At 39.2% G+C, this 14225-nt stretch overlaps 1 protein-coding gene across 6 annotated transcripts in view; it reads left to right on the top strand.

The window, feature by feature from the left end:
* The window catches only part of KCNMB2 (potassium calcium-activated channel subfamily M regulatory beta subunit 2), a 229177-nt gene extending 216389 nt beyond the window's left edge, over positions 1 to 12788 (top strand). For all 6 annotated transcript variants that reach the window (XM_088132602.1, XM_088132601.1, XM_088132603.1 and 3 more), the window contains one exon: positions 9338 to 12788. In XM_088132602.1, the coding sequence (XP_087988728.1) occupies positions 9338 to 9622 (285 nt within the window). In that variant the 3' untranslated portion in view covers positions 9623 to 12788. The remainder of the gene's footprint in view (positions 1 to 9337) is intronic.
* The last annotated feature ends 1437 nt before the right edge of the window (positions 12789 to 14225 follow it).

Here is a 14225-nt window from a genome sequence, read left to right as displayed (position 1 = left end):
CAGGCCAGCCCTAATATAATATAAAATATCCTAATAATATAGGCTTTACCATTTAAAAAAAAAATCCAGAAATTAAAAACTGTCTTCTATCGCCAGTTATCTAAAGCACAGCAAAAATCCCTTTGTTATCCCAGATAGGAGCTCATGCAGCACACTAAATTATAATCCCTTCATTAGGTTTCGGCTTCATATATTTTGTAAATCAATTCATTATAGTTTATAAACCAAAAGTAGCAATCTGGATAATCTTCTTATATTGGATTTACAAAAGAGGCTTATTAAAGCTTTGAAGAATTTTATGAGGGGGGACAAAGAAAAAATGAAAAGAAATAAAGTTTTAGGACATTATTTGAAGGAACTAAAGATCAAGATTGTTAAAAGTAAAAGGAAGGAATATAAAGTTGGTTTATTTGATCAAGGTTAAAATAGATATGTTGCTATCTCTGGTAACCCTTAATGAACTTTTGCTGCTCAGGACTGAAATGATGAGGTTTTTAAGGATTTGTGTATAGATAAGAGATGGGATATAGGAAGAAGAGATCATTTGTTGTATTTTAAGAGAAGGTGATGTGTTATTAAAATTGTTTATAATTGTTGTAATGAAGGGGGAAGTCATTTCTTTATATATCTATTTTCTTTTTCTTTACTATATTCTTATTTTTTTTTCTATTTTCTTTTTCTTTTCTGCACTGTCTATTTTTTTCTTCCTTTTTTCTTTTTTTAGTTTGTATTAGTTTTTTATCATTGTGGCTGTAATTTTTAATAAAATTACTATCAAAATGAAAAAAAACACATAAGTAGTGTAGATTGATGTATGAGCAGAGCCACTATGGTTTATTCTACAAACCATGATTAAACAAACCATTAGTGTGATGCGTGAAAGAAAGGCTCAGTTGATTCAAATAAATTTGGGAAGTGCTTTATACAAAGTCAGATGGATGCTTTGTCCAACTCAGAAGTGCCTGTAGGTGACTGGCAGGACTTCTGCAGGGCTGATGTCTGTATAAAGATGCTAGACGCAAGCTGGGATCTTTTTCCACTCAAAACATGGGCTTGACCATATGGGCTACAGCCCCATTTCCTTTTATGCTGGAAATATAATGGAAATTACAAATACAGGGTGAGCAAAAGCATGCGCCATGCTTTCTGTTGGACTGCATGAACAGCTGTGCCAGTGTAATATTATTGCGCACATCACAGGGTTCCAGCCTATCATATGTAGTTTTTCCTCCAGATGGCTATTTGTCTTTTTTTGTGTGTAAAGGGGCACCGGAGGTCCTTCGACTCTGCACGGATGGCGTTCAGGCAAACGTATCTGTTCATTATCTGCTTTCAGTCACACAATGATAGAAAAGTCCTTGTTACGTAGACATTTAATTGCCTGAGAGAGGGCAAAATCAGAACCCCAATCCCTGTGATTGTCAGCAGATGTATAATTGCTGCTGCCAAGCATAACAGATTTGTGCAATGGTCTGATGATGTTTTGTTTCTTTGTGAGACTCTGTTGGCATACACAAAAAGAGGCCAGCTCCATTTCAGCAATCACACTGTGAGCCGGGAAATGCTGACAGCTTTTGTATGCAATGGGCTTGCAGTCCCAAGCACACCAGGGTCATTCAGTTGTTGCAGTATTCTCAGGGCCTCCAGCTGTGTGGTGTTATGGTCATGGCAGTCTTCTCCACATAGTACCCTTCAGATGAGTTAAATTACAATCCCTACCATTCCTGGCCAACCTAGGCTGGTGAATCACAGAGGTTATAGCCTAGCACAGTGGTTCTCAACCTCAGGAACGTTATGATATGTGGATTCACCTCCCAGAATTCCCCCAGCCAGCATGCTGGCCTAGCACACTTAGAGAGCATTAAGGAAATTTGGGGAGATTGCTGCCATCCTCTTCATAGCCCCCAGCTCCTGTTGCTGACCCTTCACACAATTCAGTGCTCCTGCCTAGTAGTAAGACAGATCCAATTCTCCATGAGAACTAAAGGAAGGGATAAGGTTAATTCCAGAGACAGCAGGTAGTGTGGAAGAAGCTAGACTGACCTTTAGTAGCACAGAAGGTGACAGCCTCTTGCTAAAAATATAACATGTCAGGGAGACATAGCCAGAAAAGGATAGATTATATGCAACTTGTTGGCCACTGTTGAGAAGCATCATTTCTTTGCTTCAGACAAGCGTAAAAATTCTGGTTCCAGAAAAGCAAATGTTACTGCTGGATGAATGTTCTAATCCAAAGGAGGAAAATTTATGGCTTCCAGATACTTCTAAACTACAACTCCCAGTATCCTCTGCAAATGTAAGCCTTCCTCTCTCCCTCCCATATACTTTGGAAAGGAGTCTTCTTCAGTTCATCTGGAGAAGACTCCATTTTCTTGGGAGTTTCTCCTTGCCCATCTGTCTACCCCGCATTGGAGACAACTGTTGTTCAGTATTAACATACAGTTTGTTGATAGTTTATGTTCCTCTCTCAGAAGAACAAACGTAATACCAGATGATACCTTTGTTTTTTCCAGGCCAACTTGAAAAGCAACAAAATCATGATCAAGCATTATTGATCATTATTTCCCAAAGTGTTTTTCCTTGCGTTTAAGGCAAAAGAGAGAGAGGATGCAAAGCAAGAAAGAAAGGCTGGGCATGATGCTGAACCTCAAAAGTTTGCAGTTTAAGGCAGAGCTGTGCCAATTTAATTAGATTAAACTTTGCTTCTCACAAAACAGATAGATTACACAAAACAACTGAGATAGATCAGTCCTTCCTTCCTCTGCCTTTTTTTTTTTTTTTTAACATATCTATATGTTGGTCACCCATAAGTGGAAAACTATTTATGGGCAATTTTGACTGGAAAAAAAAAACGTTGGCTGAAGCACTCCATCACTTCATCATACTGCCAGTTACACAGACAGCTTCCTAATCAGGGCTATTTCAGAGAAAAGCCACACCTTGTTGCCTGTAAGGTCTAGCCAGGCCTTAGCTGTGGAAACCTCAAATAATTTTTGGCTATTTATATTCACAATTTAATCCTCCCAGTAGCTAGTTCCTTTGAATCTCGTGCAGGTACAATTAATGTGACTTTGGCTGAAGGTGGTTTGATAGCTTATGATTTGCTAGGACTTTTTCTTTCTTTCTTTTCTTTTTTCTTCCTTTTTTCCCTTCTTTCTTTGACATATTGTTGTGCAAACTGAATTGCAAATCAGTGTTACTAATGCAGTGTCCCTTGATGGTAATACTTGCCTTTCAGTCTTCGAATGGAATTAAAATATTCGCCGCTTTCAGATTACTGACGCAAATCAACTCCAAGATGGAATTGCTCCATGCAGCAAGAGACAACCCCCAGATGAGGAGGAGGGAATGATTAGCAGCAATCTGGGTGGACTAATAATGCCCCTAGATTAAACACTTTCATGGCACTGCTAACCAATCTTCAGGGATGGAGACTACGTGGGACTGGCTTTTCTATTAGGCAGAGTCTATCAGAATGGTATATACAGCCTACCTTCCCTTACAGAGAGAGATCCAGATGCCATATTATGTCATGCCCCTCTGTACTGAGTTTTACATGATTTCCATCACCACCCCCTGGAATAGAACCTCATACTTGGGGCCATGATGTAATGTACTTTCCATATCTCTCTCAGATCTTAAGGGAAGGAGGACTGTATATATCACTCTGACCGATTCTATATAGCTCTTCCTGCAACACTGCTGAGCACCAGAACCTGGACAGCTCCTAAAGTTAATGCATTGCATCTAAGGTGCAAGAGCCTGTATGTTTAATTCCTGGTAGAAGGTTTGGACCCCAGAGAACCACATCTGGCTACATATGTCTGATGATTTCTAATAAGGATGGAGCCAGTCAGGTACTGCCTTCTGTTGGTCAGTGGGACTATTAGGCAGAGTGATTTGGGATGTCGTGAAAGAGTGTTTCTTGATGTGTTTTGGTGTTTTAACTCTCAAGGAGGAGGATCTTCAGATTCTTGTGTCTCAAGTGCCAAAGTAATTTCGCTTGGCCATGCACACCACGGCCTTAACGTAGGGAGGGGACACCTTCTACAGTTCTGTCTTGAGTGAAAGAACATTTGGGCCAGCCTGGGGGCCTCACACAATGCCCTGTTATGATTGCAGGTATATCCGGCTATAATCATAAATCTATAGTCTTGTTCTTGTAGTTCTCTATTACCTTGCTCCGTGCATGTTAATTCATTCAGAATGGACATTCACAAAAGGGATACGAAAAATAAAATGACAATTCTATGCAGGGTAGGTCAGGGCCAGCCCCACTCACTCAGATACATAATGTCATTGAAAATGTTCCTGTGAACCTCCAAGACTGTAAAAAATTAACAGTGTAATCTCTGCCAAAAAAACAGAGAGAGAGAGGTTACCCATCTCTGATCTAGAAGGAAGTCCACAAGGAATTAACCATGCCCTCCATCATACTGTGAAGCACGTTGTCACTCACTTCAACTTTTGCATCTTCCCCTCTATCCCTGTGATGGCAACCCCAACACTGCACCCAGTGAATGAACTAATAAAATCAGAGGGCAATTGTAGATGAACCAGAACTACACATAGAGCCCCAAAATTGGAAACAATATATTCAGAAGCAAAACCAATTGGACCTTTTCCAAAACTCATGTTTGTACTGTACCATAAAGATACTGCTTCTTCCTGTGCTGTCAGGAGATAGGAGTAGGATCTCTAGCCCCACTAATATCAGCAATTTTCCCCAGGGTCAGTCCTGATGTAGGGAGGAAGAACTCCAGATCTTGCAAGGATATTTGTGAGCAAGAGCCTCTTGTTCATAGAATGCCTCCCTTTCTCAGTGGTGTTTTTCTTCACTATAACTGTCATATGCTACCCAGTCCATCCCTTTGTCACTGCCACCTTCTTCTTGCCATCCCCTAGCAGTAATCCACCCCCTTGCAACCATTGTCACCTCTGGTCAAGATGGAGATAACCGGTGAAGAAGCAAGCAGCAGTGGTGAGGGGGAAAAGGAAAGGAGCATTACTGATAATGAAGCCCTTGTCCAAGCATGGATGTTATAGAGTTCCTGGCCTCTTTATGACCCCAAAGAGCAGTTTTTTCAATGTAGTTAAGAGCTTCAACTTCTTACATGATGCCAGAAGCAATGGAAGGCATAGCATTCTAGCCACATCCATGTGGCTGCTGGAGTAACATGGCATTCCATAGGAAGAAATACAATATGAAAATGAGCTTCTCTAAATTTTCCATTCCTTTTTAACCACTGGTTGCAAAGTAATGAGAGATTTTTGTTCAAGATAAGACAAAATGAACAGACGGTATGCTTGTCCTCAGTAGACTATAGTGTACTAACTGGAGGCAATGTGATAGGGACCCTCTGTAGCATATTTATCCTATTACCAAAAAGAGTTCCCAACCTTAGAGGTGGTGGAGAAGCACAGGGCAAACTCAGTGCTTTATTTAGAAAAATGGCATGCATAGAAAAGTGACAATTGAGACTTCCAATGTCCAGATCCTGGTACATTCGATTTTTTTAAATATATTTTTATTAAAGTTTATATACATAAAAACTAGTACAAAATTTAAAAACCTACAAACAAAAAGAAAGAGAGCGAGGGAGGGAGGGAGGGAGAGAGAGGGGGGGAAATATAAAAGATGACTTCTCCTCCCTCCAAACAAATATATGTATTAATAGTAACTTAACACCTTCTCTATTATTACTAAAACAAAAAACCTCTTTATCCCCCTTTTCATCCCTAAATAATAACAGAATTGTAAAAAATATTCAACAATCAATCTAATCAGCAAAACGATTAGGAGTGCCAGTAATAATAAACTATAAATTTTAAGCTTAAACAAATAGTTCAGTTTTGCATTTTAGCTTCTAAGTTTTTTCTGAGAAGTGAATCCTAAAAGATCTCTCCCCTTAAGCATACAAAAGACCAATAATAATCACATATGTGTTTTAAGCTAAACCAAATAAATCACTTTTACAGGTATAAATCATCGTCTTACAGTCCTGGCCAGAAAAAGAAAATTCAATATTAACAATCCAAAATCAAAACATGGACAATTTAATCTTGATCTGATAAATCCACTTTGGATACCTTTCTCTTCTTTTTGAAAGGTTCAGTCTTCAGTCTCTTCTCCAAATAAAACCCCAGATAACAATCTCTTATCATTCTCTTCCTATTTTCAAAAATGATTTCAGAGATTTGGTATTTCCGTTCACTATGTCCAAAATAGGATAGTTCTCAAAGTCACTCTTCATTACAACTTCTTTCTCCATGTCATCCTCATAATCAAGCAACTTTGAGTCCATCTTCAGATCTGCAGCATCTTTTTCATGTCTTCCATGTCTCTCTTATAATCTGGCATTTCTTTAAAGTCCATTTTAGAATCCTTATTCAAGTCGTCCTCCACAGCTATTTTGTCCAGTAAAATAATTTCTTCTTCTACAACTTCTTTTTTACAAGCTTCAATTTTACAAATAGTTCCTGGACACCCTGATTCCAAACAACTAAAAATTCTTTGAAAGAAGGATACTCTTCCATTATGTTAAAAGAGATATATTGTTAGTGTCCATTCCTTCTGACCTTGAAGGCTCTGTCTTATGTTTATTTTCAGAAGCCAAACTTTCCCAGGGCAGATTTTCTTGCAATTAAATCCAAATTCACTTACTGAATTTTCTTAAACGTTTAAAACAATCCTTTAAAAAGCTGTTTCAAATCCATCTAGCCTCTTAATTGTCCCCAGTCAACATTCTTAATTCCCTTTCACTGTTTCCAAACATTGCAGTATTTCTTTCTGATCTTTAAACTTACTTTGGTCTTCTTTCTCCCAAGATAATAGGAAATTCTCCCAGTGTACAGCAACTTGTCTTTCAGGAGGTTTTTAATTGCCAAATAAATCACAAATAGGCAGTTTACGATGTTAGTTAAAAGAGGAAGTAAAACAGATCTAGTGTCCATTTGAAGGCCACTTCAACACCACACCACGCTTGGGCTCAATGTTTCCCTCGACTCCCAGAGCACTCCACCCGCTAGAGGTTACTAGATTGCAATCTCTTCACAGGGAAACTCTGTAAGGAGTACCTGTGGGTGATCCTGTTGATCTCCTTTATCTGGAGATGACTCTGAGGAGCTGGACCAAGGTCAGCTCCCCTAATTGCCATGGGCCTCGGCTCCACAAAGAATGGAGCCGTATTCAATCAGCCATTTCTTCCCCGGAAGCCCAGATACTGGTACATTCAATTTAGAGCATTTGTTATTTGCACAAAAAGTTGATTAATTGGCTGGATAGGTCTGATATGTTTACCCAATTTGAAAAAAAATGGGAAGCAATGGGAATTTAAAAAAAAAACACAAGAGCCCCAGACTCACAGGTTTCAAGGATCCCTTGGTAAATGCAAGAATAGCTAGAAGGAACATTCTGCTATTCCACTGAACTGGGTACCATCCTTTCCACATGCAACTACATGCAATAAAGGAAGAAGAACATCAATATCTCCCTGGTTATCATTTTATTCCCAGTTCTAAATAAGAAGCTGTCTCAGAGCCAGTGATGTCACTGAAATTATTGGAGAGATAGTGATACATCCCCGAAGATTAACACTAGCAATCCACAAAAGTCAATGTGAAGTCTTTTCGGCTTATTGATCACACCATCTTCAGCTACCTATGTGCTGAAGACTCCAGTTGACTTTTGCCTCTTGCAGTCACAGTCGCAGGAGAATGCATTCTGACCTTCATTAGTGATGAAATGGCTTTAAGACCTGCTAATCTAATGAGACTCTTCCTCCTTCAGCCACAGTTTCAGTTTTTGCAGGGAATTTATTCATTCATACCGAAATACCTCTCTTACAGACTTTAGTTGGTTTATGCTTGACATCAGAGAGGAATAAATTTCTGCTTTGCTATTGCTTTGGGAGGAAAAGTGTTATGACTAGTTCTTCCATTACATTACATTCTTCTCCAGATTATTCTCTGAATTTGTCTTTTTATTTAACTGCCCAAACTGTTTCATTAACTGGAGGCTGCTCTTAATGGATTAAGATTCAAGGAGACACAACTGCATTTGGTTTACTTTTAGTCTCTAAATCCAGTTTGTTCCTAAAACAGGGAGTATGAATGTTTTCTTCCTGTTTTCATATGCTTTCTGTAATGTCTGAAAAGGCATTAAGATAGTGATCTCTCTAGATTAGTGCTAGGATGTGCCCCTCAGACCCATCCCTTGGTATGGGGATCCCTGTCTCACCTGGTTTGTGGGGGGGGGGGTTGTTATTTTTAAATAAGTAGCATGTTGCAAAGCACAGTATATTTGCAGCAATGCACTGGGGCCTTAAGGTCTCACTAGAATTATAGAGAATATTCCAGGGGAAAAGTAGTTCACCCTCATGGGTGTTTTGTGATTGGCTGTGCCTACTGCGGCAACCATTTTGTTGGCAGGTAAGTTTCCTGGGGTAACCATTTTGAGCCACATGCTCTCAACATTCTAGATGGGCCTCTGACCTAAAAGGATTTTGTATTTTGACCTAGATGATTATTGAAGCTAAGCAGAGGTGAACTATAGCAATAGTTTTGATGAGAGAAAAAATATCAGAAACTCCATTTAAGAGCAGGCTATATTTACAATGGTGTATTGGAGAAGGAAGATGTATGGGCAACAAAACTCTAGTACTCTTTTTGGTCAATCTTAATAAATTTAGTATTGTGTTATGTAACTATCGTGCTTTCAGTACATGTGTATGATGTGTCACTATAACCGCCTACATTTTGCACTATTGGTTATGGCAGTGCTTCCCAAACCTTTTCCTTTATTACCCAAAACTGCTTATCAGAAAGTCCTTTTTACTTAAGTCAATTTAAATGTCTCTGTTGTGATGGGAAATGGGTTTGTGTGTTGTTACCCAAAGAAAAAACCAATTTTGGGTAATTTACCCAGGTTTGAGAAGTGCTGGCTTAGAGGGTTCCAGAAGGACAGTTAAAAGGTACGTCTGCCACCAAAATCACTCCCTGAAATGAAATTTCACTGTGTGTGAGATGGGTGGCTATATAAATATGATAAATAAATAAATGTATACATGTCCCATGTGATATTTTATGTGGGTTATTCTCACATTGGGTAGCCAAGATGTCTGGTGACTATTGAAGGTATAGTCCAACAATTTGTGAGGATTCTTCATAACAGTATCATTCCCAGATTACATTAAGAGGTAAACTATAGTTAAAATTATAGCTGTCAGTTAACATCACACTTGAAACAAAATGTTCAAAGTTTTTGTTCAGCTCAGAATGTGTTCAATGTTTTGTTCAGCTCTTTCCTTTCTTTATTTGTCTTTTTCCATCTCTACAGTGTTCTTATATACCCAAATGTGGAAAGAACTTTGAAGAGTCTTTGTCCCTTGTGAATGTCGTGATGGAAAATTTCAAGAAGTATCAGCACTTTACCTGTTTCTATGACCCAGAAGGCATTCAAAAGAATGTGTTGCTAACTAAACTTTACAGTTCCAATGTGCTGTTCCACTCACTCTTTTGGCCAACATGTATGATGATAGGTGGACTTGTAATTGTTGCCATGGTCAAGTTGACCCAATATCTGTCTCTTCTTTGTGAAAGGATCCAACGGATCAACAGATAGAAGCAATCACTTGCTTCTAGGATTTGACTTACAGCTGAAATACTGTTGTTTTTTCCATTCTTCACCAAAGAACCTTAAGTTTGTAATGTTTCTGTTCTAAGTTCCTTATATTTTTATGAAGTAGAGCAATAACGAAAAAGGCTGTTCTATATGCAACTGTGATGTTATTATTATGCAGACGATGAGAGAAGGGATTACCGTTTGCATTGGCCATCTACATGATCTTGATTTATGCTGCAACTTAGTTATTTTTCTTCTTCTCTTCTTCCTCCTCCTATTCCTCCTTTTTCTACAGCCAAAACAGGGCTCAGTGTGATCATTTGCCAAGCCTTGTTAATGAATGGATCATCATCTCAGCGCAAATCTATTTTGGAAGGTTCTCCTGCATGGCCACATGTCTTCATGTGGACCATTTATGTTCCACTTAGGCACTGGGAAGGGGAAGAAAAGGTGCAGAATGGAGTGGGGGGGATGGTGAAAGGTAAGAACTCACAATTTGTCTATCTGAGGTGGAACTAAGATGGAACATTTGATCCAGAAATCTTTTGCAGGTATAGAATCTTACAAACACAGGGGGAAATCCAAAGTCACACATTGCTGTACACCCAGGCCCAAATCTAGTGGAGCATAATCTCACTTAAGTTCCATGAAATTGATAAGACATTTTTGTAACGAATTGTTTTAATAGGACATGAGCACAACTTGCCGCCTTTGAACTGTGGGAGGGTTCAAAATTCTGGATTATGGCAATAGCAATTATGTTGACCTCATACTCAGGGTTAAGCTTTCCTTTCTGGCATTTTACATATCTACTGAAATGTTTATTAATTTGCAGTATCTTTTACTCATGGATCATTATCTACCAAAGCTATAGCCAAAAGAAAAAAAAATCCAAGATCTATAAAATTTGTCAACTACTTTTCATTTTCTATTCCAGCCTGAGCCCTGTTGGCAGAGATGGGACCAGAAAACATCTTGCATTCAAGTTTATTATGCACATTTTTCTTGTATTTGCTACCATATCACTGTAAAGAAAAACTTAAAAGAAAACCACACAGTCAGCTGTTTTTTTTTAATTTTATTTTTTACTTCCAACTATTTTAGATTTTTTTTTATAGGATATTTCAAAAAAAAATACTAGACAACAAGATAAAAATATACTATATCTAGTGGTGTATTGTAGTATGACTATGTTATATTTTATTATTTCCTTTATTAACTGGAAAGTGACCAGTACTCTTCTTGTATTTCACAGTGTCCAAATCTGGATAGAACCATCACAAAGAAGAGAAAAGGTCTGGGGTGTTGTCATAGATGCAATTAGAGTTGGCATTGCAGTTCAAACAAGTTTAGGTCAGGGGTCTTCAAACTTTTTAAACAGGGGGCCAGTTCACGGTCCCTCAGAATGTTGGGGGGCTGGACTATAGTTTGAAAAAAACATGAGGAATGGAGGAGAGCCGCCGGACCCGGCATACCTGTCATGTAGAATAGTCCGGCTCTGCGATCTCCCTCCTCGTGCATCGCCTGCAGCTCCCGACACAGCCCCGACACTTCCGCTTCTGACAGACAGCAGCTGCGGCCAATCAGGCAGGGAGGCCGGATAAATGACCCTGGGGGTCCGTATCCGACCCGTGGGCATACTTTGAGAACCCCTGGTTTAGATGGTACTGTACTTAGCTTGGAAAAAAAATTCTCCAATCTGAGAGGCCATAAAAAGAGTACGTACAGTAGGGTAATACTACTCCTGGTGAAGATTGTTGTTTCTTAGCCATATCAGAACAATTTTTTTTTTCCCAACAGCATTTGGAAAAAAATGTAGTTTAAATAAACCTCTATACGCACTGAAACACATGAAGTGGAGCAGAATTAGAAGCATGCATGAGCCAGCCTTATACAATGGGAAAGCTTATTTATTATTAAATTTGTTAAAGCAATTCATATATATTATGCTACCCTCCAGAAGATCATGCCTGCAAGGCTGTCTACCTAGGATGAGAGATTGGAAGTAGTCACATTCTCTTTTTCTTTTCAAGGTCCACATTTTGTTAGCCTGTTTGATTGTTTCATATCCCACCTTTCTGCTCTGGCCAGCCCTCAAGATATATTAAGGCCCACACCTTATGGCTACTTAAGAATAGCCAGGAGGCCAAGAAAAGTTGGACACCTTGCAGGGACACAGAGAGAGAGAGAATATTCAAACATGTGTAAGAGGAAAGAGGGTAAAACTGGCCCTGAGTAAAATGTGAGCAATATATGTGTAGGGACCATCCCATTCATACTTGGGAGGGCAGAGTCAGTTGGAAGCAAATAGTGCAGTGTTTCTCAATCATGGCAACTTGAAGACGGGTGGACTTCATGCTGGCTGGGGAATTCTGGGAGTTGAAGTCCACCCGTCTTCAAGTTGCCAAAGTTGAGAAACACTGATATAGTAGAAAGAAGGAAGTTTATTAGTGGAGGGGAAGTTGTTCTGTGTAACCCGGAAAATGGGAGTAAGGTGAGAAAAAGTTCCTTTTGGGGTCCGGTATACCATCATGAGGATGAAAAGTGTTATGCTACAAAGGCCACAAATATATTTTTCCATCCATCCCTCCTCTGCCTAATTACCAAGAATATTCACGGCTTACTTAGATTATATCTATAAAGACAATCTGATACTGAATTCAGCCCCAAGGGCAAAATGGGAGGTATTTGCTGATTACTCCCTAGAATTCCACAGATTAACAAACAAAACATTTATTGAAAAGTGTATTGAAAGCGTAGATTACTTCCTTTTTATTTCCTTTTTTTTTTTTTTTTTTTTTGCCAAAAGGAGAAAGCACACTGGATTTGTCAAGCTCATCCATTACCTGAGTAATTCTTTATTCCCCATAATGTAATGTCAACAATTTTATGGTGTTACAAGATTCCATGAACTGTGCAAGTGTCGTCTGAGCTATAGAAGTCTGCAGCAGTAAAACTAATCTGTGATCTTGTAACCCATAATGCAATTTTTTTTCTCAGGCAAATAAATTCCTGGGTGTGTAATCAGGACTTCAAAACAGTGTGATTTGGTACAACAATTACTCAATTAAACCTTTGCGATTTCAGTCTACTTGGCTGTCAGAAATGGCTTCTTCTCCCACAAAATATCCTATTTGATAGGATTCGTTTTCAATTTCTGTTTTAAAAAGACACATACCACAAACTGATCTTCATCACAACATATTAACCTGGTTACTGAATTTGCCCATATTCTAGATTCACACAATATATTGAACATGAACCAAATAGACCCTGTCCACACAATATAGTGAACTCCGCTGAAATAGCTAAGAGTAACAAACCAACCTTAGCACGCCATGCAAATGCACCTGCTAATTCTTTAATACTGTCTCATTCATATCTAGAAACTGGGTGTGAAAGACTTTTAAACAAGGGACAAATGATTTCAGTTCCTTAATAGATAGCTTGCAGCTACATTTCCAATTTTTCTTCCACTAAGTATGTACTGAGTAATTCTACCAGGCATTCTAGTAGGGAAGAATTCTATTTTCCCTTCCTAGTGTCACCCACCAAACCTAAGATGCTCAGTGTAGCCTTGGGGAAGTGGGGATCCATTGATGCTAATGGTTAGGTATTTTACCTGTTAGCCCCTCCCCCTCAGGTACTGTGGGATTCCTATCCCATAGCTATCCTATGCAAGAGAAGATTCATTCCAGGACAGTTTGAAGCTGGGAAAGAAAGATTAAACCTACCTTTCAAAAAGCTAATTCCAGATGGTCAGTTGCTAATTTTATAGTCAATTTCCTCCCCTGCTCCCTCTGCCTGGGGTACCAGAAGAAAAGCAAGGAAGAGAAGCCAGGGAATAGATCCAATACAGCTTCAGATTAATCTAAAGTAGACCTATACTGGTATCAGAAGGGTTATAGTGGGAGGACAGAATGGCCAGTCACCTAGAAACAGTGATAGCAGCTTTTAAACATACATGCAAATTGCCCCTAATTGAGAATGTGTGCCCCTTTAACAGTGAGACTCATTGAACACCATTGAGTTACTTCTGAGTAGTTCTTATACCCAGCCAAGGGTTCTCTTCATCACTTTCCGTTTTTCTGCTTGATTCCGAAACACGTAAACCAATAATTCCAATATGCCAGTTTGCATTAAGATAGCCTTGATTCCAAAAACCACCTGCCCACTCTACACACCAAGGAACTGTGTGGCAGGAATTGCATGACTCGATGAGCAGAGGGCTCCATACCTCTGTGCTTCCCTGGAAAACCCAAAAACCTGCCAAGGGAATGGCCATAGCACCTATCACAGAAGTAAAGAATTGCAGGTTAGTCAATTGGGGGGCTTCTTTAGAAAAGTGGCCTAACACCCTAAGAAGCTGCCTTTTTTATCCAGCTAATCCACTATTGACTTGATTATAATACTGAGGGCACTTCCACACTATCACCATGTTTCTCCAAAGCAGTTTGAAAATGGCTGCCATTTGGGGCCTGGGACAGTAGTGTGTCAATAGTCATCCAGGAGAGTTGGGAGGGTTTCAGAAACACTGCTCTGCAAATAACCAAATGTGAGCTGGGCTCTAGGGATCAGACAGAAATGCTGCTACATGCCAGCC

This window comes from Python bivittatus, unplaced genomic scaffold (assembly GCF_059951505.1).
Source record: "Python bivittatus isolate LINGU-HERP-01145 unplaced genomic scaffold, Pbiv_v1 ctg000980_np1212, whole genome shotgun sequence".
Lineage (NCBI taxonomy): Eukaryota > Metazoa > Chordata > Lepidosauria > Squamata > Pythonidae > Python > Python bivittatus.
Note: the sequence above shows the minus strand (reverse complement) of the source record. Positions and strands in the feature narration are given on the sequence as shown.